The sequence below is a fragment of the Ornithodoros turicata genome, chromosome 4, assembly GCF_037126465.1.
Source record: "Ornithodoros turicata isolate Travis chromosome 4, ASM3712646v1, whole genome shotgun sequence".
NCBI classification, from domain to species: domain Eukaryota; kingdom Metazoa; phylum Arthropoda; class Arachnida; order Ixodida; family Argasidae; genus Ornithodoros; species Ornithodoros turicata.
Genome location: NC_088204.1, coordinates 64,771,804 through 64,795,833, shown reverse-complemented (window position 1 = coordinate 64,795,833; position 24,030 = coordinate 64,771,804). Strand labels below are relative to the sequence as shown.

At 42.3% G+C, this 24,030-nt stretch overlaps 1 protein-coding gene across 1 annotated transcript in view; it reads left to right on the top strand.

Annotated features, from left to right (window-relative positions):
* The first annotated feature begins 285 nt into the window (after positions 1 to 285).
* The window catches only part of LOC135393321 (uncharacterized), a 142,194-nt gene continuing 118,449 nt past the window's right edge, over positions 286 to 24,030 (top strand). Inside the window, exons 1-2 of the mRNA XM_064623792.1 lie at positions 286 to 381; positions 3,814 to 3,917. Coding sequence (XP_064479862.1) covers positions 289 to 381; positions 3,814 to 3,917 — 197 coding nt within the window. The 5' untranslated portion in view covers positions 286 to 288. The remainder of the gene's footprint in view (positions 382 to 3,813; positions 3,918 to 24,030) is intronic.

Sequence of the window (24,030 nt, the reverse complement as noted above, 5' to 3'; positions counted from 1 at the left end):
ACTGTAAGTACCCGCATAAAGCGGCGACACATCCTACTCGCTAGCAGAACTCTTTAATCGAATAATTCATCATCAGTGTCAAGAAGCAGCATATTCGACACGTGAATGTTATTATTACCATTTTGAAAGGTTGATATCCTAGCGGCGAGGTCCAGCTGTTGTACGTATATCTGGCCAGACAAAGAGTCTATCCATCAAGTTATCGGCTTACCATCCGGCAACAGGTGTTCTGCAAGTATTAAAGGATCTGAAGCATTGAGTCCCTTTGCACATAGCACAGACGTCATCATGGAAGGAAGATACCAAACACCAAAGAACTCCAGTCTGTTAGCAACCTTACGCAGGGTTCGAAATGAGCAAGGTCATCACATCATCTTTCCAGTGAGTACGTGTGTATATGTGGTCATCAAAAGGGGAACCTATGTATGCAGGTAGGTCCCGCGCGTACCAGCTCTCGCCTACAGAAACGCCCAGAGGGAGTTACTTTGCGTTCCCACCAAATCATGCGAACTCATAAATCAGGAAATGCCGCTTCAGAGCTTGTCGCCCGGGAATGTGGTCTTCACAAACCTTGGACATTGTGAAAAAGATGGGTGGTAGTTGATCTAACAGAGAAGTGACACAACGAAACTGGCGTGAAATATAATGTATGTAATTCCTCGCGGGTGAACTTGGTCGACTTTAGGCGTGTCAAGTCAGTTGAACTTACGACTGCGAGCACTGTTACACAGCTGTTATACGCATCCCTGCTTGCACTAATCGACAATTCTTAATCAAGGAATTGTTTTGTAAACAGTGATTGCGGTACAGCACGCATCCGATGTCTCATTATGCTGCTGTGAGACTTGTGACATCGTTGTTGAGCGACAACCCCCAACGTAGATTGGACAGCATAAAATATTTTTAAATGCCATTCGAAATAGGAGCTGCTTCGCAGGAACATTACGTCGATCGCTTGCCAACTGGTATTCTTGCAGTCTGTCTGCTCAAAAGATTACCGCTTTCTCGGGCAGATCCTGCCCGATTAAGTGAATTAATTCCACTTAATTAATTAATTACAAAACAAAAATAGTTTGAGCATCCTCACACCACCAGTAACCCTATGCAGTTCGTCTTTTTATTGTGCGATAGACCCTTTTTTTATCACTTTAGTTCATTTTTCGTGAGACACCCTGTAGATCACGTGCCAGTGCACCAGGTTGTGATTGGCTAGAACACCACCCAACTTTCTGGGGTTTTGGGTCGGCGACCGATTCGGAGCAACCTGAGTTGGTCGTGGTCGGTGGTGTCAGCCAACAAACACAAAGACTCCAATGTTTGTTAAGGTTTGTCGAAGATTCGGTCAGCTTGACCCACTTTTCCTTAAGATGCAAACAATTTAATATAATTTTCATATACAATGCTTCATATTTGAAATGCTCTGCACACAAAACAAAGTGCAAACAACCTGTCCGCGATAATGGCTATGTATCGACTTACCATAACGCGTTGCCTCATTACTAAATGGCTTACTTTGTGCCATTCTTAGAGAAAGTGCCTGGAAGTTGTCACGTCTTGTTTTTATCTGATGAGCTTTTGTGCTGGAGATCCTTACTTTACGTTCTGCATGCCATCTGTAGTCACAGGAAATCCAAATTAGTGAAATAAGTCAACGTAACAGGAGAAGCGGACAATGCAGTTTCCATTTTATTACATAACGTGGCCTGTCCAACTGCAATGATTGTATGTAGAATGTAATAAATTGAACTGTATTTTATGAATATGTACAGTGATGCAACTTAAGGAAACTGTAGTCAAGGGAACTCTGTATAATGGCATGACATAGCTTCACTAATTACCGTTTGTTCTGTGCTTGTCCGCGGGTCTCAAGTGCCAGTTGGCATGGAGATCCCTTTAGTTCCACGGCTTCATTGTAAATTTCCAGTAGCTCTGCTTCCAGGTGAACAAAAAAGTCCTTGTGTGCAAGGACACCTGCAGTGCCCCATTAGTCTGCTTATACTCTAGACACCTCCAAATAGGTCTGCACTGCATTCTGCCAAGGATGTCATTCAGAATCTCCTCTTCATGGTTATCTGCGACTTGCTTGACTATGTCTTCCAAGAGCATCTCACATTCCCACTCAACTTCAGTCTTTTGCATAGACTTCAAAACCTTCATCATTGAGCAGTTTAGTTCTCCATAACCTTTCATGATGGTGTCTTTTCGTGCAGGCGGAATGTTGCTGCTGTTGCATGACAGGAGATTAGCTGCAATGGCAAGGAAAGTAATGTTGTGAAACTAGGCTCGCAGTACTGTGCGCTTATATCCAGTTCACCCAAATTTTAGCTGACGTATCTCCTGCATCAGGCACAGTTTCGACTCTGCAACAATTCTACGGCGTCCATCGCAAGTGAAAAAGGTCTTTAATACCAAGTGGTTTACGTTATACTTTCTTTTTTATACCACTTTGTACGTAAGCGGTGTAAAGTGGAAATGGTTTCATAAACCACTTGGGGGATTGCAGACCATTTCCACTAGGGATGCTAGCGTGTTCAAAAAATCTGAGAATCGTGACACTTGATCGAAGAAACACAGTACTACAACCTGGGAAAAGATCCGCGATGCGTCCGTTCTGTGGTCTCTCTGGCTTCCCACTGGGTTTTCCCCACCGTTGTGGTCTTGTCAACCTGAAAAGTGCGCAAAAAGGAACATTTGACGTTAACTAACGAATCTCAATGCCCTTCGATTAATTCGCGAAATACATAGAGAACAGTAACCACTTACAAGAATGTTTACGTCGTACACCACGTTGTCCCGCACCTGGGAGACACATTTGCCTTGTACGACCAACCTGTCGGAGAAAACATGTTGTTCTACGGCGAAAACATACGGTCGTAGACGATTTCCTTTTGTCAAACATGAAACCGGGAAAAAAATCCTCGATTTCATTGACCTTCTTGAAGGCGCAGTAAAGTTTAATCATCTTCACAGCAACGCACACGAACACACACCACTGGCAATCATAGGCGATAAGGGGATACACTACTCTAGAAAGCTTATCGCTACCGCTACAAGTGGCGCTGATGGCAGAAGACAGGAGCGCCCACTGGGCAGCCGAACGAGTCTATTCACGGGAGGAGAAATCGCAAACACCGCAGCAGTCAACCGTTTTGCCACGCCGCATGACACGAAAAACTGTCCGAAAACTGTCCGAGCCGAAATCGGGACCGAACTTTTGTTTCTGTGCATCACCACATGCTACCGAAATGCACCCCGAATTTCGGCCGAAGACTTCTGACCTTGGGGGACATCGCCTTTCAACCATCCAGTTCAATGAGATAATCCCTGTATTCATAGGGGTAGAAGTCGCACACACTGCAACAGCGAACGAAGTGGTACCTATGATGAAGGAACGAATGACCGAGAGACACGGGATACGAAGACAAGCACAAGAGCCTAAGTGGTAGAAAGAAAGTGGTACCTAATCGGGTGAATTTAGTCTTCTACTTTTTAAACGGGTGTGCGTTTTCACTCGGCGCGGCACCAGGGCTGAAAGCGCGAGTCTGTCTCGGTCGAAGCCTACGTATGAAAAGTGGCGTGACGGGCCTCTGAAGTGAAAACTAAGGTGGCAAATGCCCGTCTGCCCCCACCTTCCGCCGCCCCTGGCGCACAGAGAAAGTGTTTTGCAAAACGTTTGTGCACGCTGACTCCTGATGGACAGCTTGGGGACTAAGAGATGGCTCCAAGCCGTGTTAAATGTCACCCCATTGCTCCTCTAACATGACTTCCGTCATACTAGACCCATAATTTTGTGATGTGCCACTTCATTTGCAGTGCCCTCCTCCTGTCCCGCAAGGCCTCATGTTCTGTCTTGGCGGCAATACAACAAGAGGATCCGACATCACTGCATACTATACTGCAACAGCCGACAGCCCAGTGTAAGTAATTCTCATCTATTCATTGAAGCTGGAGTTACCTTTCGCCTGCTCACCCGCGCCTACTCCCCTGCAGACATACACTGTCGATTTGACGTCATGTAACTATAGGGACGTCCCGAACAGGCCGCGGTTCGAGTTCTCACAGATTCGAAAAATACGGAACTTTTTTGAAAAGTTCGTCGAACAGTTCGGACGAATTTTGACAGGTTTGCACATGCGCGACTTCCGAATGAGAATTTTTGATGCCTCAAGAAATCTCGTTCTAAATAACGGCTTTTTCAATTATTGTTACTCTAGGAATGTGAGAAAAACGTTTTCGGTCTCAGGAACAATACTGCATATTGATAGGGTTCTTCGTTTTCGGATTTTATGATTTTTCGAATTCGGGGGGGGGGGGATCGGGTGCTATTTACACACCAGAATTCGGGGAGAAATCGGGCGCTACGATTTCTGTTTGATATGTCATCGGGGAATTTTCGGATGAAACGAAGGGCATATGAAACAAGCCACTGCTGTGACACTGGGACGAGAAACAAGAATCTTTATATTTCCGCTCGGAACTGGGGCAGTTCATGAAAGTGGTATTCAAGCACTTGCCCGAGCTCCACAAAAGCTCGCCTTTGACCCCTCCAGGAGGGAATTATAAAAGGAGGACAGATAGGTTGTCACAATAAATAGCTCTCTTTGCTGTTATTATGATCCACTTTTTCGACGATTTACCTAGAACAACAAGTTGAGATACCGCAAGGATTTCGGGTAGATATCGCGTTTGCCCCGAATTCTGCAAAACTTGTTCGGGGGGGAACTATCGTGAAAAATCGGGTTTAACCCGAAAAGGAAGAGCCCTATGCATACATAAACATAACATAACAAAGCACACCGTTTGCAATTATTGACCTCAACCGAGTCCTGAAGCGTACCCTGTTGTCTGCTTTGTAGTGTACAGCTAGTTTACATGCACCATAATATTAGCATACGTAGATGGGTAGAAATCCAGCGAACCGGTAGAATGTAGGAAGGGAGTTGCCTCAGGACAGAAGCCGCCGATATTTCGAACAGAGACTGTTCTGAAGAACTGACTGAACTGTTCTGACTGAATAGAGACTGACTGCCCAGAAGAAGAACAGTCTCTGTTCGAAATATCGGCGGCTTCTGTCCTGAGGCAACTCCCTTCCTATAATATTAGCATGATGTTTACAATACCATCGCACTGTGGTTTGTGTTTGTTCAGTGGCTTGTGCGTGTCATCAGGGCTGTACCAACAAAGAACGTGGCCCTACCGAAACATACATACAGTACACTCTAAGTATTTTCACACCTTTAAAGGTGTAAAATTGGTGTATTCTCGTGTATTACACCTATTTTACACCCTAGAATCTTGGCCTGAAAATTTTCGAGGGTGTAACTATGGTGAATTACACCCTTTTATGAGACATTGTCAGGAGGGTGTGATGAGGGTGTAACAGAGGGTGTATTTGGAGGTGGGATAGGCTCCATTACACAGGCTAAATGTATTCCTGTTCCTGTGCAGTGTTGGAGTGCTTGTGGTACTCAAAACTTAAGCTTGTGATACAGGTTGTGATATAAAGACCAAATGCACAGTTACTCAACATTTGGTACACTGTCATCTAACCCCTCAAGGTTAGATGACTGGAAAATATAAAATTACTACTATGTGATAAAACTGTATTAAGTGATACGTTTGAATACCTTCATGCCTACGTAATGTAGGATATGTATGCTGCATGGCATAATGTCAACCTAATAAAAGCATAACTATTCAGTTCTTGTGATTGTGTCTGATATGTATGATGCCCGAATATACCCACATCAATCACCTATAACATGTGTGTGCTGTGCAACATGTGTCTGCAATGTCCTATTTTTGCTTCACACAGGGTACAGCTGAGTAGTATACCTGGAAAGTATTACAAGTTCAGTGTGAGAAAAGTATATTCTTGACTTTTTAAAGAATATTTTGTATGGCTGTGATCGAAGAGTGATGGCAAGATAGCCACAATGACACTCCAAACTACCAAGCATGTGCCTTCTGTAAAAACTAGAAACACTATATTTTCGCAGTGAAGCTGTAGTAATTTCCAGCTGCCTATATGGTCTGCAGGTTACATTACACCCTTCCATACAATTATACCCTTGATTTCTTGATGGTGTTCCGTTACACCTTAAAAGGTGTGCGCCATGCACATGTTCTTTTACACCCTTTATGGTGTAAAATTATTTAGAGTGTATACCAGGAAACATATGTACCAGGCCCCTTATACAGTGCGGAAACTGGAATGCGGTATTTACTTTATACAATATGCAGGGTTGATATTATGCAGTGTGTTTCACCTAACGTGATAAAAAAATTCTAACTGGCGACGTTCTCGCCGGAAGATTGTGGGACTTTCGACAATTACCTTCAGGAAACTTCTGCCACCATTGAGGAAGGCTTTGGACACTTTTCAATTGCGGGAAATTTATTTTTTTCAATCGAGCTTTGAAAATTGCCAAGCAAATCTCACTTTTTTTTTACAGAAATATGAAATCCTCCACGGATAACCACGGGCACAACAAAAACTATGCACAGTGCCGCAACGGAAATAGTCGATAAAAAATAGTGGAAATTAGCCCCGCCTGCTCGATTTTCGCAAAGAAGCGCGCGCGACATGTGCATCTTGTTTTACTACTACTACACTACATGTGCTACTTCTACTACTACTACATGTGCATCTAGTTTTTGTTGAGTCTGTGGTTATCGATGGAGGACTTCATATTTCTGTAAAAAAAGTGAGGTTTGCTTGGAAATTTTCAAAGTTCCATTTAAAAAAATAATTTCCCTCAATCAAAAATTATCGAAAGCCTTCCTAAATGGCGGGAAAAGTTTATAGAATTTAATTGCCGAAAGTCCCACAATGCTCAAGCGAGTACGTCGCCAGTTAGAATCTTTTATCACTTTAGGTGAAACACCTTGTATATGAACATAGGACTACAGTGTACAGGTATTCAGGGGCGGATCCAGAGGGGGTGGGGAGGATGTCCTGATCCCCTCCTCAATTTCTGTCTTCACGTAGTGTTTAATTCACCTAGATCGTGTGTCAACCATGCTGGCCGAGGCTGACCATAGTTGCCGATCCAGCACGTGTTCCGTATCTACGCAAAGTGTGTTGTTCTTCGCTTCGGTTAATCAATGCGTCGTAGGGACCTGGTAATCTTCTTTTGAATTCAGATAACTGCTAGCTCAGAAAGCCCACCATGGTTGAGGGCAGGATATTTTGGTCAGTTTCATTCTGGTGAAGTTCTTTTCAGCACCAGTGACAGTAACTGGAGTGGTCAGAAGAATTCTGATGCGCATATATCTCCCGAGGGCTGTTCTAGTATATGTACATTAAAAATTGTTTGCCATGACAATGCCTCTCTGTTTCTTGATGACACAAATCTGATGATTTATGAGTTCGTTGGCATCAATGTCTCTCATTTTGCTTTGAGAATTTTTGCTGCGATCCACCAGTTCATTTTCTCCGCGAGACTGCTCCAGCTGTTAGCGCTGTACAGAAATCCAAGTAGTAAATCTACCATTTGGTGAAAGTGTGACAAAACAGAAGACATGGCCTGATTAGCGAGAAGAACTGCGATTTGAATTTTTCTTCTGCAGAATGACGTGTCTTACTCCTTTGTTGCCACTTTTACGGATCCCCTTTCTTGCTCCTAGCTCACATAAATTTAGTACAAGAAGTGTTGCCTTTTGCATTATCTCATCTGCATATTCCATTTTGTGACTTCATAGTGCCCTTTTCTTATACTCCCTAGAGTTTGTACAAACTGCTCATCTCCCTAGAGATGTACTGATAGGTATGGAATGGTGAACCGTCTGCACTTGAGATCCAACTGCTCTGAAGCCTTAGAGGTATTTCAGTTTTCCAACAACAGCAGGAAGCAAAAGAAATAAAAAATACTAAATGTTTCATTTTAAAAAGAAGATAGGAAAAGAAGTCCAACTTTGCGAGCCTCCGCAAACCTGTTGAAAAGTGGGAAGGTTCATCACACCGCTCGAACCCCCAAGGTTCGACGTCGAACTTCACGGTTCGAAAAAGTCCGCGACATCTCTAGTCATAGCATCCATTATTTCATCATCAGGTAAACAACTTGAACAATGGCAAGCACGCATTCCCCGCAAGGGGCGTCAGCGTATCTGGGCACTGTATAGTGGGAGCACACGCTATCTGTGCGTTATCATTCTGACCAATACTTGAAAAATGTCATCTGTGATTTATTCTCCTGTGTTTCTCGTCGACGGGAAAAGACAAAAATGAAGAACTTCACGAATTTATTCGCTGCATCATGGAGGAAGCCTTTCAAGTCTATAGTCTTGAAATGGCTGCAAGCACGTCAAGAAATGTGTCAGGACAAGATGAAGACTCTCGACCGCCTCGACCTCTCGAGACTGGGAGGTACCCGGGATCGAATCCCGGTGCCGGCTGTGCTGTCTGGGGTTTTTCCTGGGTTTTCCTCAGACGCTTTCAGACATATGTCGGCACAGTTCCCCTAGAAGTCGGCCCAGGACGCACAGTTCCCCAGGGCGTCAGTCGTGACGTTGCCCACACACGTGAGGCCGACAACGGCAAGCCCTTTCACCATCACCATCACCATCACCACCACCACCTTATTTTTAGGAGTGCAGGAACATTCGCCACATATTGGTACCATTTTTATATCATTTCAATTGATGGAAAATTTATTTCTCGAATTGAACTCCTAAATTTCTCAAGTCAACCTAACGTTTTCTTTCCGGAAATGGATTCCTCGTGGTCATTTTACTTAGTATAGCACCTGTAACGCTCTGTAATGCAACAACGATTGCTGAAATAAATTATACGAAAATTCACGGAACTGAGTTCTTGGCTCCGCCTCTTTTTTGTTGGCTCTAGTGTGACCGCCAACGTGCGACGAAGAAATTGATTTCCTTCCCTGGCTGTCAAAACGTAGGGTGACCTCGTTTTTGATAAGTTAGCTCTGACTCCTGCACTCACCGCGCATGTTTGTTCTCTGGGTTGGGATTCTAACCCTCTCCCCTGGTATCGCGTGTCAATGTAAACTCCTTTCGTCGCACTTTGTCGCTCAAACTAGAGCCGACATAAAAGAGGTGGAGTTAAGGACTTATTTCTGTGGATATGTGTGAACTTATTTCAGCAATAGACCTCTACCGCAGGAACGCCGCCGTGACGTATTCATGACGTCGGTAGACATAGCGAAACCGGAACAGCGCGGACAGAGAACACCGCCGTTTCACAAAGCCGTATTCCTTCACGAAGGTCACGGGTGGCTTCTTTGTATTAGTGGTACGCGCGAATAAGGTCACGTTTTTAGTCACTTTGGTGCCTTCATTCGGGTTCCCGGTCCACGGCGGAAAGAAAAGAAGGCTCCACCCAAGGGCTCCTTTGATCGTCTTGAAAGCCAATGTCGTCACACAGAATGTGGATTGTTATTACGACTTAGTTCGCACTTGCTTCGTATAGAGACACCGCGTGCACTCCGATTAGGGTTGCCACCTTTCGTAGTGAAAAATACCGGCTGAGGGAGAGGAGGTGGAATAGAGGGAAAGGGGAAAGGCTCGCGAGAAAGGGAAGTGGGTGAGGGGTGGAAGAGCACACACAGAAAACAGAGAGATAGCTCAAGATAATACGAGGAAACATATGTTCCTGTGTGTAATAATAATAATGAATAACTAAGGAAAGAACTGGTGACTGCGGAGTTGGGGCTATGCTCCAGATTTATTCAAGCTGTAGTGGAATGTTGAAGGGAAAACCCCGCAAAAACCCATATGAAAGGTCTTGAGTCACAAATACCGGCAAAAGGCTGCCGGTATCACCTTCCTACCGGCAACCGGCAGAGCGAGCAAATAACCGGCCGTGCCGGTATAATACCGGCCTGGTGGCAACCCTAACTCCGATAGAAACTCGTGCCCTTCAGGCTCCTGAAGATGGAAGAGCCCAGTAGCCATCTTTAGAAAGGGCCACAGAAAAAATAGGGCTACCGATAGAGTGGAGCAGAACAATGCCATACAACTAGTAATATGTAAGGAATTACATAAAAACCTTACAGTACGAAAAACTACATTTAAATGTATAAAGGGAGTTGCTTCAATACGAGAGCCACCGATATTTCGAACAGAGACCAGAAGAACAGTCTCTGTTCGAAATATCGGCGGCTCTCGTCTTGAGGCAACTCCCTTCGTACTTCCTTACCGGTTCGCTGGATTTCTGCTCGTCTCTATCTAAATGTGGCTTCCTTATGACTTATTCATTTTCGGCTATATTGAGAGGTCTATTGTCGTTGCCTTACAGTGCGTTACAGGTGTTATATTGAGTAAAATGGCCACGAGGAGCAACAACAAACAACAATAACGACAACAACAACAAAGAGCAACAATAACGACTTTATTTTGAGATGATGAATGGAGAGTTTCACTGCAGGGGCCGTTGTTCTACCCCATTGCTGGTGGAGATGTGGGGAATGGAATAATGAACCCCAATAAGGATCGAAGGTAGATGTATGATACCTAAAAAGTGACAATGAAAGAGAGCAACTGGCAAAATAATACTAAAATACAAAGGAAAACGTTAGGATGAGTTGGGAAATTGGAGTTGAAGTTAAATTCAAGAATTAAATTTCCATCAATTGAAATTAAATTTAAATAAAAACTGTACCAATATGTAGGAAATGTTCCTGGCAGAAAAAAAATCCCTTGACCGCGTGTGTCTCCATTGCCTACGTCATATACTATGAATTTCTATCAGGCTGGTGGACCACCAAGAGGTTACTCTGTCCTACCCGCTACACATATGTCGAGGTTACAATTTGGCCAATCCTTGTTGCTTCTACACACACGCCCGCCTCGTTAGAATAAGAACAATGACTGAAAACCTGGTGGCTACAGAACAGCTGACTGTGTAATACTGTGTAATAGGCATTGCTTCATCTTCACCCAGAAATAACGAATGTACTCCAGACCACATAACATTTGTTTAGCGTTAACTCCAACTCTATTATCCGAAAAGAACTTCATTTGCACGATGATTGAAGTGTCTCATCATCAGAAGCGATACTGGCCTGCTCCAATGTCTTCTCCTCCGTCTTGGAAGAAGCTCGTACTGTACGGACGTGTTCCTTTGCTGCTCCTCTGATTTCAGTTTGTAAAGCACTTTTCGCCTGAAAGTAGATATTTCTACCTCTTTTCATGGATGCAGGCGGAGGGCGCAGCGGCAGCTGTTCCACACGCTTGCACTTGCCTGACAGAAGTCGGTCCCTAATGAATAGGAGATCGGCCTCCGGCCTGGGGGGTGGCGACCGTTCACCAGCCGTGGTGCCCATAACACAAACCTCCCAAACGAAGATTCTGAACGTCGAGCTCGGCTACTGAACCAGTATCCTTCAACATAAAGGTCGCGTGGAAGATATGCAAGTCGCTGAAGACAAGGGTGAGAAGCCATTCCAAGTCGTCACGTGACACAGTCGGATTCGTTTTGGCAGGTTGACCCCAACCTCATAGCACGAGATATCTTGAAGACTACTCAAGAGAAAGTGTTGCATCGCCGTATCAACAAGCACGGTTCTCTAATTGGCCACGTGTCCTCTGAACACTCTGCCCGCAGCCTGGTCGAACTACGGTTACTTGCTGGAATCACTGTTCATCCCTATACCTCAGAATCCTATCTGCGTGCTATGGGCCGCATATTTAAAGTTCCACGCTGATACGTGAAGAACAGCTAATGGAATACCTGAAGCCCAGCGGAATCCCTTGTGTAAAGAGAGAAGTGGCATATACCCGCGAGAGCGGTGGTTCCGCCAACAAAATCGTCAAATCCAGTATCCTCCAAACCTTCCAGCCCGGGCTCGCGCTCCCCTCGGAAGTCTGCCTGGATTCTCCTGCTACCCGGTGTAGGAGTACGTTGAGCCACCAGTTCAACGCTTCAAATGTCAAAGGTACGGCAATTATGCCCGAGATTGCAGTGAAACCCTGCGGTGCAATGTGTGTTCCGGTCGCACGACTTCAGGCTGTACAGCGAAGCACGAGCCCAAATGCGCAAATTGCACCGGACCTCATACTGCCCCCTATCGAGCCTGTAGAGTTGCTAAGGCAGCAATGCCCAATCATCGACGGAGAGTCTTGTGCGAAAGGATAATCTCACCCCCTCTAGTCAATAATCGGCCGCAGTCTGATTTTGTGCACCATCTTGAAGCCTACTTCTCTTTCCAAGCTTTCCAAGTACCAGTCAACACCCCATGCTGACAACAAGAAACTCAAGAAAACATTCACCTCCGTCGCAAGGAAGGCTCAGACGGCCACGTGTATTTCCTCATCCCAAACGCCTTCAAAGGAACGTGAGCCGATACGATCTGTGACTGGGTCTCATTGTCAAACTTGTTGTCAGTCAGCTCTCCCAAGTCACGACAATGTGTTCGGTTCCGTCCTCACAATGCTGTTTGCAGCACTACGTGCCATCATTCATCGGATTCCCTTAGCATCCGATCTACCGGAGGTCAGAGCAGTGCTTGCTCTCGAACCACTACTGAACAATTGTGCCTCCACTTTGGTAACCCGGAAAGACAAATAGGACAACGACCCTGTCAGCGTTTCGGTATCAAGAAGCAACAGTTTTTGAATGTAACTCGCGGGCTCTGCAGTCGAAGTTGTCCGATTTCCGTCAGTTTGTGTGGCCACACAAATTACCCCTCATGTGCATATCGGAATGAGGCATTACTGAGGATTTTCGTTTCTCGGAATCATCTTCGTTTCCGAGCCCCTTAGAAGAAGAAGCAAAGCAGCGCTTTTCGTGCGCTCTGATATACCTGCAATACAAAACCGCGTGCGGATGACATGGGCTGCCGAATACGTATGCTGTACCGCTCGTTTGGCTTCCCTTGACTTCACGGTCGTCTCCATATACATCCCTCTGGCAACTAACTATAATATGGATGATTTGGGCGTCCTACTGGACAGCATTCCCTCTCCGTATGTCGTCTGTGGGGACATCAATGCCCATAGCGTCGTCTGAGGCATCACACGCTTTGATGCCAGAGGAGAGAGGTTTGCTGCCCTCTTTCAAGAACGGGATAGGCTTCTCAATGATGGCTCACCTACATTTATCCAAGGCGCACTGCTTTCATCGTGCCTGGATTTTACAGCCATGTCCGCATCGGTAGCGCATCGTTTCACCTGGTGCGTTGACGTAGACACGCTCGGGAGTGACCACCTGCCAATACTGCTTAACATCCGTGGCGCCCGCCGGCCCCACGTTAGTCACTGCATCAAGCAGACCAACTGGGAGAGTTCTCGAGAATTCGGGAGACTGCTCTCCAATCCTCTTTCGCGTCCAATACGCACGACAGTGAAGGTGGTTTTTCTCGGGCTATCACTGATGAAGCGAAAATTGCTACAAGCGTTGTCTGCGTCCCCGTTCATCTTTCTGCGGTAGACGTCTAATACGAGAGGCTCCGTGCCATTCGTTGTTGCACCGGGTGCAGAGCTCGTCGCACCCAACTTCCATCTCATCAAGCTGAAGCTCGACGAATCTAAAAGGCAATTCAAAGGCGTCTACGTTGGCGCGCGAGCGCTGCGTAACTTCTTTGCTACACATCTTCATGGCCGAGTGGGCTAAGGCGTCCGCTCGTTAGTGGTAGACAAGGTCGTGCTGAAGACTGGGAGGTGGTGGGTTCGAATCCTACCGCCCGCTGTACTGTCTGAGGTTTTCCCTGGGTTTTCTGAAGTAGTAAAAGGGGGTATCGAGGGAGACCGGATGTCAGTTAGCTCTATGGGTGTCTGGTTCGAACCCCACAGCGTCTGGGAGGGCGCGGCGCCTGTGCGGAGGGTTGTCCACGCGCTTATCGGCGGGGGGAGGGCTGTGTGCGCGCTTACTCGATCACATTTTTCAGCCTGGGCCAACTTCTTTCGTCATTTTTCAATCTGCGCCGAATTTTTTTGCGACTTTTTCTAGTGCGCGACAGGCGGCGCTCGCGTGGAGGCTCTTACCGGTGGGCGGAGCGTGGCCGGAGGGCTGCGTGCGCGTTTACCATCTTACATTTTTCAGCCTGGGCCAACTTCTTTCGTCATTTTTTCAATCTGTGCCGACTTCGGTCGTAATTTTTTTCATCTACAATGGGTGTGCAGTAGGCTGTTTACATGCAAAGGATAGCCATACACAAAAGTACAAGTGAAAATATATTTATTAAAGTCATTAATGTCAGAAATTATGTTATGACTCTCTGTGAAGGAGAAAAACTTAACCAAAAAAACCTGATGCAGAAGAAACACAATACACCAAACAAAGATTATACTTATTACAGGCATGATACAATAGCATTGAATGGTATCACACATCATACACAACATTTTTTTATTATTAATGGAAGTTTTCAATTAAGTAGAAAGGATAGCACATTTAATCAAAGAAGATATTTTTAATAAATATGATTACAATCAAATTACAAGTTTTACTATAAAAAGTTTCACATGAGCACCATAGTGGAGTTTTAATTACAAAGTTGTGATATGTAACTTCAAGAACAATAGCTGAGCCAATTTCTCTAGCGATTTTTTATTTTTATTTTATTTTTGCGCGCGGTGGGTGGTGCACAGGTGAGGGGCTGTCCGGGGGCTTACCAGCAGGCCAACGGGCTCGGTGCACCCTGGGCCGACTTCTTTGGCGATTTTTCCGTATGGGCCGACTTCTCTAGCGATTTTTTTTTCAGCGCGCGGTGGGCGGTGCGTGTGTTTACCAGCTGGCTGAAGAGCTGAGCGTACACTTATGGTTGTACACACTGGGCTGACTTCTTTGGCTATTTTTCAGCCTGGGCCTAATTCGCTCGCATTTTTTTTTTCATGAGGCGCGCAAGTAGGGACATGCACACTGACAACATCGGGCCAAAATTAAAAGTTTTATTATAAAAGTCTAACATGAGCACTCTAGCGGAGTTTTAATTTCAAAGTTCTGATACGTAACTTCATGCGCAACAGCTAATATTCCATTATGGTACATTTAATCAAAGAATATATTTTTAATCAAAATGATTACAATCAAAATTAAAAGTTTTATTATAAAAAGTCTAACATTATTATACGTGACCACCATAGTGCCGATAGATGTATATGATCAGCAGAGAACTTGGAAGACCATGTGACACGAACACAAGAGGAAATAGAATCTATAACACTACATTTGTTAATCAAAACAACAGAGGAGGAGAATAATCTATCATTTTAAATATCATCAAATCATCATCGTGACTTCCCCATACAATTTTCATTCTAAGAGACACTACAAACCTTACTTTGTTTTATGAATCCAACACAGAAAATACATTAAAAAAATGAACTTCACCGCATAGCGCGCTCCTAGTCAACAACCAGCTCTAATAACATCTGCCCTGATTTGTTGAAGATGGGAGGCGTACACCTGACAGTTATGATCATTTTCGTATGCAATAGGGAAGATTATTCCAACATTACACAATTAATCATTTTTCTTATTAAGTAAACAGCATAGGCATACGGAAATAATGAGAAACACGATCAACAGCTAATAGAGAGCCAAAATCCAACACGTAAACAAGAGGTACACAAAGGATAAATAGTTGAAGAACAATCTAACAAAACAAGAAACATGCACGGATGAATAGTAGAGAAACACTCTAAACGGTGCATCTACCAAGGGTAAACAACAGACACATGCAGGAAAATAATTGAAAAAGAATCAATCAAAACGATAAACATGCAAGGACGAATAGCAGAGAAACGCTTTGAGCGATGCATCTGCCAACATGTAAACAACACACCGGAAAATGATAGCGAAACAAACTATCAAACATTACAATTTGAAATAATATATCTTTTGAACTATCATAAAATCAACCTTGCGAGCTAACAATATAGAATTTTCATCCTACTCAGGCACTATAAACATTACCTTGACAGAGCTATCCAAAACACGCACCACAGCTATGCTTTACACAGTACAACAAGACTCGAGACCCGACGGGGTCACTCTCTCCCTCTATGCAGCCCGGTGGGGTCACTCTCTCCATCTATACAGCCTAAAGCATGGAACCTGCTGTCAATCTGTGGGGGTGGGGAAATCCTCTCTCTTTTTCACATTCTTTTCTCCAAAAGGAAATATTCTTAGGTTCGGTGTACAGAGACGAATTTTTTTGTTGATCGCAAATAGACATTGGAATTATTCGACTCTCAAGAACACAATAAGAATTATATCAAAAAACAATAGAACGCAAAAAAGTCTAAGAATGGACTTTCTAAGCAAACGAGAAAATATTATCGGTGCAAACAATGCTCAACGAGAAACGTTGCATTTAATGTATTTCAGATCAGACACAACTATTAGGCAATCATTATTCTCAACTCACAAAATATCAATTGAGTGAAAGTCAAGTTTATTCAGTGATAGAAACAATACTAATTCGAAAACGAGAAACAAATTTAATTACATAATTTTTAATGATAACTTTGCAACAGTAATTTCTACACGCAGAAGCCACAAACAACTCATATGAAATGCAATATTATTGTGTTTGCTATAGCGGAAATCAACGCACACAACATTCCAATCTAGTAGAATATTTTTATTAATATCAATCGAGTGATCATCTGAAACATAGTCAAAGCAGTAATTAATTTAGGCAAACATTTTCCTAACCAAGTGTGCAAATACATCACAGAAACACGTCTTTTTCATTGAGGACCCAATAGTGGAAACAAAATATCAATCGAGTGAAAGTCAAGTTTATTCAGTGATACAAACAATACTAATTCGAAAACGAGAAACAAATTTAATTACATATTTTTTATTATAACTTTGCAACAGTAATTTCTACATGCAGAAGCCACAATCAACTCATCTGAAATGTAAATTATAGTGTTTGCTACACCGGAAATCAACGCACACAACATTCCAAACTAATAGAATATTTCTATTAATATCAATCGACTGATCATCTGAAACAAAGTCAAAAGCAGTAATTAATTTAGGCAAACATTTTTCGTAACCACGCAGCGCAAATATACATCACAGAAACACGTCTTTTTCATTCAGGACCCACTAGTGGAAACGAAGTGAGAGAGGGAAGCTGAGTTCCCGTACACTTTCATTAAGGTTACGCCCGCAGGGAGTAGGGGAATCCAGCAATAGTCTTGGTATACAAAGCCATAAACCGACTCCAGCAAGTCAAGCTAGGGAAGGAGGGGCTCTAGCGCTGTCTTGTACATAGAATCATTGAAAGCAAACGTTTTTTTCCTTACACATCACATCTTTTTGTAAATTGAATTTCATAATTCTCACGGCAGGTGGAACATTCTAAACGCGATAATAAATTTTTAATAAATAAAATTACCACCAATATGATTTAATTAAATGTCGAGGCGCACTACAAAACAGAACAGACAATTGCTATACATTGAAGAGATGGACGGATTTTGTACTCGTTACCATACGTCATGGGAGGACCTGATAAAAAGCTGCTTCGAAAAGGAGGAGCCGCGAAACGATTCATTTATCGCTGCATTTCAATACGCCCTAGACATGGTCGTATTCGGAGATATGGCACAAATTATGGAATTCAAGATGCGAGAACTTGTATGCCGAATCTACAATAGTTACAAAAATATTTGCACGTCATCATCGGAAGGACCACTTGGGTTGATGATGGAGTTTTTGAGGTTTGCCAACGAAGAATTGAAATACACTAGACCAAACGTAATTGTAATCATTGCAATGGGTATTGCATTAATCAAGAAAGCAATCAGATCAAATTATCATATACAAGCAGTCTATATCGCACGATTTATTACGGATTTGTTGAAATTACATCTAACGGTTGAAATGGAAAGTACATAAAAAATCTTATCACGTGATATATTCCACTAGAGCCTCTACACATTTATTTTATTCTACCAGTCAAGGATGTCGAATGAACAGAAGTTCAATATTGTCGTGCAAGGTCTGATGTATCATCACTAATTGAAACTCAACAAACATATCAATTGTGGTGGGCCACCGGATGATTTTCATCTAATACTCTCTTGTACGCCATTCAAGAATCTTCATACAAAGAAAGGAAGCATCAATAAGAGACTGTGCAAGTTCGTCGTGTAATGTATTCTACACAGCATGGTCATCCGCGTCGTCGAATGCGTTTCGGCAACACACCGGGCCGCATTTCCCCAATGCCGTACCCGAAACCGAACGCGATTCTGCGCCCGACGCGTTAACGCGGTACCGCACACGAGCGTGTTGCTTTCTTCCAGAAACGGGTTCGACGACGCGGATGACCATTTCGTTCGAAAAATATTCGTAACTTTTACTATCCGCGTCATCTAGAATTCACATTACGTTATAGAGTATATAGAAAATATCAATACACCCGATTAAATTCCTTGACATCGTGAAAGAATTCTTAAAACCTTCGCGTATCAAAGTGAGCCAGCTAAAGCTGCGATATTACACTTTCTACAACTCAGTTCGTAAATTGCGCCAGCAGTTCAAATTTTAATTAAACACTTACCGATAGTCACCACTGCTCCGGAATGTGATCTGATAAATTTTAGCAATTAATGTACAAACAAATATATTGTATACAATGTGTGACTATATAGACAGCTTTTTAATCTATATATTAAAAAATTGTAAGATAGAGTATACAGTTTTGACTTTGAAAATTTAAACAAGAACCTTTGGTGTTGGAGTTTGCGTTTTGTTTCATTATGATCTAAACAGGGTGTCGAACCGCAAAAAATACGGGTTCGGTTCGGGTTCGGGTTCGCGTTGTTTTGATTTCGTTCCGGTTCAGTTCCGGTTCGGCCAGGCCAGAAATCGAACCGGTTCGCAAACCGGTTCGCAGCCCCGAACCGGTTCGCGAACCGGTTCAACGCTTCCGTTATATATGTTCCATAAAACTGCTTTTATCAGGAAATGCGTGGCTAATAGCTTACTGCTGTTGTCTGCATTGACGTCTCTAGCGGTGAGGTAGCCCTTTAGTGAGAGAAATGAGAAATTGATGAACACTTATTGCAACTAGAGTTCATGCTGTTGAAGCGGTGTAGTCCTGCTACTTTCTGTTCCCAAAATATCTTTTTTTTTCACACGCACAGTGCCAGAAAGATACACTTAAAGGAAGCCTAATAAGATGGACAGCGTAACATAGACGACAGTACTTGCCGGCACACTGCCTTCGCAGCGTGAATCGATCTGAAACCGTACTGAAGCATGTCGAAAATGAGCCTGCAAGCCTTACTCTGTCCGAGCTCACAGCAGTGTACTTGCTAATCCACAACACAACGGCAATGTGTCACGACGACACAACTGCGCTACCAATAAGCAGAACCACATTTACTTTTCAAAGCACGACCAATCAAACAGGCACCGTTCTGCGTACGCTCCTTCTCCACTTCTCATGTTTCTGACTTGTTTAATTTGTGCTGCTCACGTGTAAAGGGAAATCTTGGGCGCTTATTTGATCACATATTCGTCCTGTAGAGCTATGTAACTGGCCTACTCCATTCGTGTTTCATTCGTCCGCGTGGCACCTGGTCTCTGAAGAGTAGACGCCGCACCGCGTGCGTGGGGCGCTAGCCGCGGCACTCACAAGGACAACTGCGCTTCAACATGTTAAAAAGACGCTGAAAGTATACTTACTATACGTCGTCGTCTGACTGCTAGGTGAACATTTCTGAAATTTATGATATAGGCGCGTGATGATGATACCAATGTGTCTTCGTTCTGGGATAGAGAGGAACTCTTATGCTGACTTCTTTTATGTCCGAACCGTTTTGTTGCGAACCGGTTACCGCTATTATTTTTTACGGTTCTGCTCCGGTTCGGGTTCAACAGTGTCATGAAAATTTCGGTTCGGGTTCGGGTTCGGTTCCGGCAAAAATAACGGTTCGGGTACGGTTTTCGGTTCGGGTTCGGGTTCGGTTCGACACCCTGGATCTAAAATCTTCTAAAATTAATATATGTCTTTCCCATTTGTAGTGCCTCATATGCCGTGACATAGTGAGTAGACTCATAGTTTTTCAGTATGGCTAATGAAAAAACTCGGGTGCGTCCTGTGAATTGGAGCTACGTTTATGTGTGCTGCTTTGGTTAAGTTTGCAAAAGGAATATTTACTTATTATAATTACATATCTTATGGATAGTGCACATCTTCATTGGTTAAACATTTCTGATGACAGTTGCGTGATTCGATTCTCCCAAAATCTTATTGGAATTGTGTGCCGCATGTTATGATGATTAGAATTGTAGACTCCGCTAGCGCATCATGCATGTCCATCACTTGCATCGCGTCATTTGATAATAGATTCCTTTCAATATAGTATTGTCAACTGTCCAATAGTCTGAGAAAATATATACACTATGCAATTTAATTCGTAAAATAAGCTATCGCAAAATATTAGTGATCCTCTTTGTAAACAAAGATTGATGTAACACGCCTCTATTATCTATTATCTATACACGCAATTTCTATTATCGATTCTTCTACAATTCTTTCCTTCGGGTGTCGGTGTTGTATAGAGTGTGGTCGTGTAAAAATCTCTTTGATTGCCAGCGCTGATTCCGTGCGAAGATCCTTGTATGTAGTGTCTCCTTAGCAATCTTCAATCTAGTCATAAGCTGTTTTCATTGCGCTGTGTAGAATACATTACAATGATGACAAAGAATACAATTATTATTTCAATTATACACTTGTTTATTTTGATAAATTACAGTTCTATTCCAAACTCCGAAGAAGTTTTCGTTTGTTGTCTTGATTGATGAATTCCGAAGACATCAAGTAATTTATTCTGATTATTGGGCGCTTGAATCCAGCGTTGATTAACGCAGGTGATATGTTGTCGCCGTGTTTGTATTGCTTCAACAACTTGCACTTTGTTGCGACGAACTTGCACAGTCTCTTATTGATGCTTCCTTTCTTTGTATGAAGATTCTTGAATGGCGTACAAGAGAGTATTAGATGAAAATCATCCGGTGGCCCACCACAATTGATATGTTTGTTGAGTTTCAATTAGTGATGATACATCAGACCTTGCACGACAATATTGAACTTCTGTTCATTCGACATCCTTGACTGGTAGAATAAAATAAATGTGTAGAGGCTCTAGTGGAATATATCACGTGATAAGATTTTTTATGTACTTTCCATTTCAACCGTTAGATGTAATTTCAACAAATCCGTAATGAATCGTGCGATATAGACTGCTTGTATATGATAATTTGATCTGATTGCTTTCTTGATTAATGCAATACCCATTGCAATGATTACAATTACGTTTGGTCTAGTGTATTTCAATTCTTCGTTAGCAAACCTCAAAAACTCCATCATCAACCCAAGTGGTCCTTCCGATGATGACGTGCAAATATTTTTGTAACTATTGTAGATTCGGCATACAAGTTCTCGCATCTTGAATTCCATAATTTGTGCCATATCTCCGAATACGACCATGTCTAGGACGTATTGAAATGCAGCGATAAATGAATCGTTTCGCGGCTCCTCCTTTTCGAAGCAGCTTTTTATCAGGTCCTCCCATGACGTATGGTAACGAGTACAAAATCCGTCCATCTCTTCAATGTATAGCAATTGTCTGTTCTGTTTTGTAGTGCGCCTCGACATTTAATTAAATCATATTGGTGGTAATTTTATTTATTAAAAATTTATTATCGCGTTTAGAATGTTCCACCTGCCGTGAGAATTATGAAATTCAATTTACAAAAAGATGTGATGTGTAAGGAAAAAAACGTTTGCTTTCAATGATTCTATGTACAAGACAGCGCTAGAGCCCCTCCTTCCCTAGCTTGACTTGCTGGAGTCGGTTTATGGCTTTGTATACCAAGACTATTGCTGGATTCCCCTACTCCCTGCGGGCGTAACCTTAATGAAAGTGTACGGGAACTCAGCTTCCCTCTCTCACTTCGTTTCCACTAGTGGGTCCTGAATGAAAAAGACGTGTTTCTGTGATGTATATTTGCGCTGCGTGGTTACGAAAAATGTTTGCCTAAATTAATTACTGCTTTTGACTTTGTTTCAGATGATCAGTCGATTGATATTAATAGAAATATTCTATTAGTTTGGAATGTTGTGTGCGTTGATTTCCGGTGTAGTAAACACTATAATTTACATTTCAGATGAGTTGATTGTGGCTTCTGTATGTAGAAATTACTGTTGCAAAGTTATAATAAAAAATATGTAATTAAATTTGTTTCTCGTTTTCGAATTAGTATTGTTTGTATCACTGAATAAACTTGACTTTCACTCGATTGATATTTTGTTTCCACTATTGGGTCCTCAATGAAAAAGACGTGTTTCTGTGATGTATTTGCACACTTGGTTAGGAAAATGTTTGCCTAAATTAATTACTGCTTTGACTATGTTTCAGATGATCACTCGATTGATATTAATAAAAATATTCTACTAGATTGGAATGTTGTGTGCGTTGATTTCCGCTATAGCAAACACAATAATATTGCATTTCATATGAGTTGTTTGTGGCTTCTGCGTGTAGAAATTACTGTTGCAAAGTTATCATTAAAAATTATGTAATTAAATTTGTTTCTCGTTTTCGAATTAGTATTGTTTCTATCACTGAATAAACTTGACTTTCACTCAATTGATATTTTGTGAGTTGAGAATAATGATTGCCTAATAGTTGTGTCTGATCTGAAATACATTAAATGCAACGTTTCTCGTTGAGCATTGTTTGCACCGATAATATTTTCTCGTTTGCTTAGAAAGTCCATTCTTAGACTTTTTTGCGTTCTATTGTTTTTTGATATAATTCTTATTGTGTTCTTGAGAGTCGAATAATTCCAATGTCTATTTGCGATCAACAAAAAAATTCGTCTCTGTACACCGAACCTAAGAATATTTCCTTTTGGAGAAAAGAATGTGAAAAAGAGAGAGGATTTCCCCACCCCCACAGATTGACAGCAGGTTCCATGCTTTGGGCTGTATAGATGGAGAGAGTGACCCCACCGGGCTGCATAGAGGGAGAGAGTGACCCCGTCGGGTCTCGAGTCTTGTTGTACTGTGTAAAGCATAGCTGTGGTGCGTGTTTTGGATAGCTCTGTCAAGGTAATGTTTATAGTGCCTGAGTAGGATGAAAATTCTATATTGTTAGCTCGCAAGGTTGATTTTATGATAGTTCAAAAGATATATTATTTCAAATTGTAATGTTTGATAGTTTGTTTCGCTATTATTTTCCGGTGTGTTGTTTACATGTTGGCAGATGCATCGCTCAAAGCGTTTCTCTGCTATTCGTCCTTGCATGTTTATCGTTTTGATTGATTCTTTTTCAATTATTTTCCTGCATGTGTCTGTTGTTTACCCTTGGTAGATGCACCGTTTAGAGTGTTTCTCTACTATTCATCCGTGCATGTTTCTTGTTTTGTTAGATTGTTCTTCAACTATTTATCCTTTGTGTACCTCTTGTTTACGTGTTGGATTTTGGCTCTCTATTAGCTGTTGATCGTGTTTCTCATTATTTCCGTATGCCTATGCTGTTTACTTAATAAGAAAAATGATTAATTGTGTAATGTTGGAATAATCTTCCCTATTGCATACGAAAATGATCATAACTGTCAGGTGTACGCCTCCCATCTTCAACAAATCAGGGCAGATGTTATTAGAGCTGGTTGTTGACTAGGAGCGCGCTATGCGGTGAAGTTCATTTTTTTAATGTATTTTCTGTGTTGGATTCATAAAACAAAGTAAGGTTTGTAGTGTCTCTTAGAATGAAAATTGTATGGGGAAGTCACGATGATGATTTGATGATATTTAAAATGATAGATTATTCTCCTCCTCTGTTGTTTTGATTAACAAATGTAGTGTTATAGATTCTATTTCCTCTTGTGTTCGTGTCACATGGTCTTCCAAGTTCTCTGCTGATCATATACATCTATCGGCACTATGGTGGTCACGTATAATAATGTTAGACTTTTTATAATAAAACTTTTAATTTTGATTGTAATCATTTTGATTAAAAATATATTCTTTGATTAAATGTACCATAATGGAATATTAGCTGTTGCGCATGAAGTTACGTATCAGAACT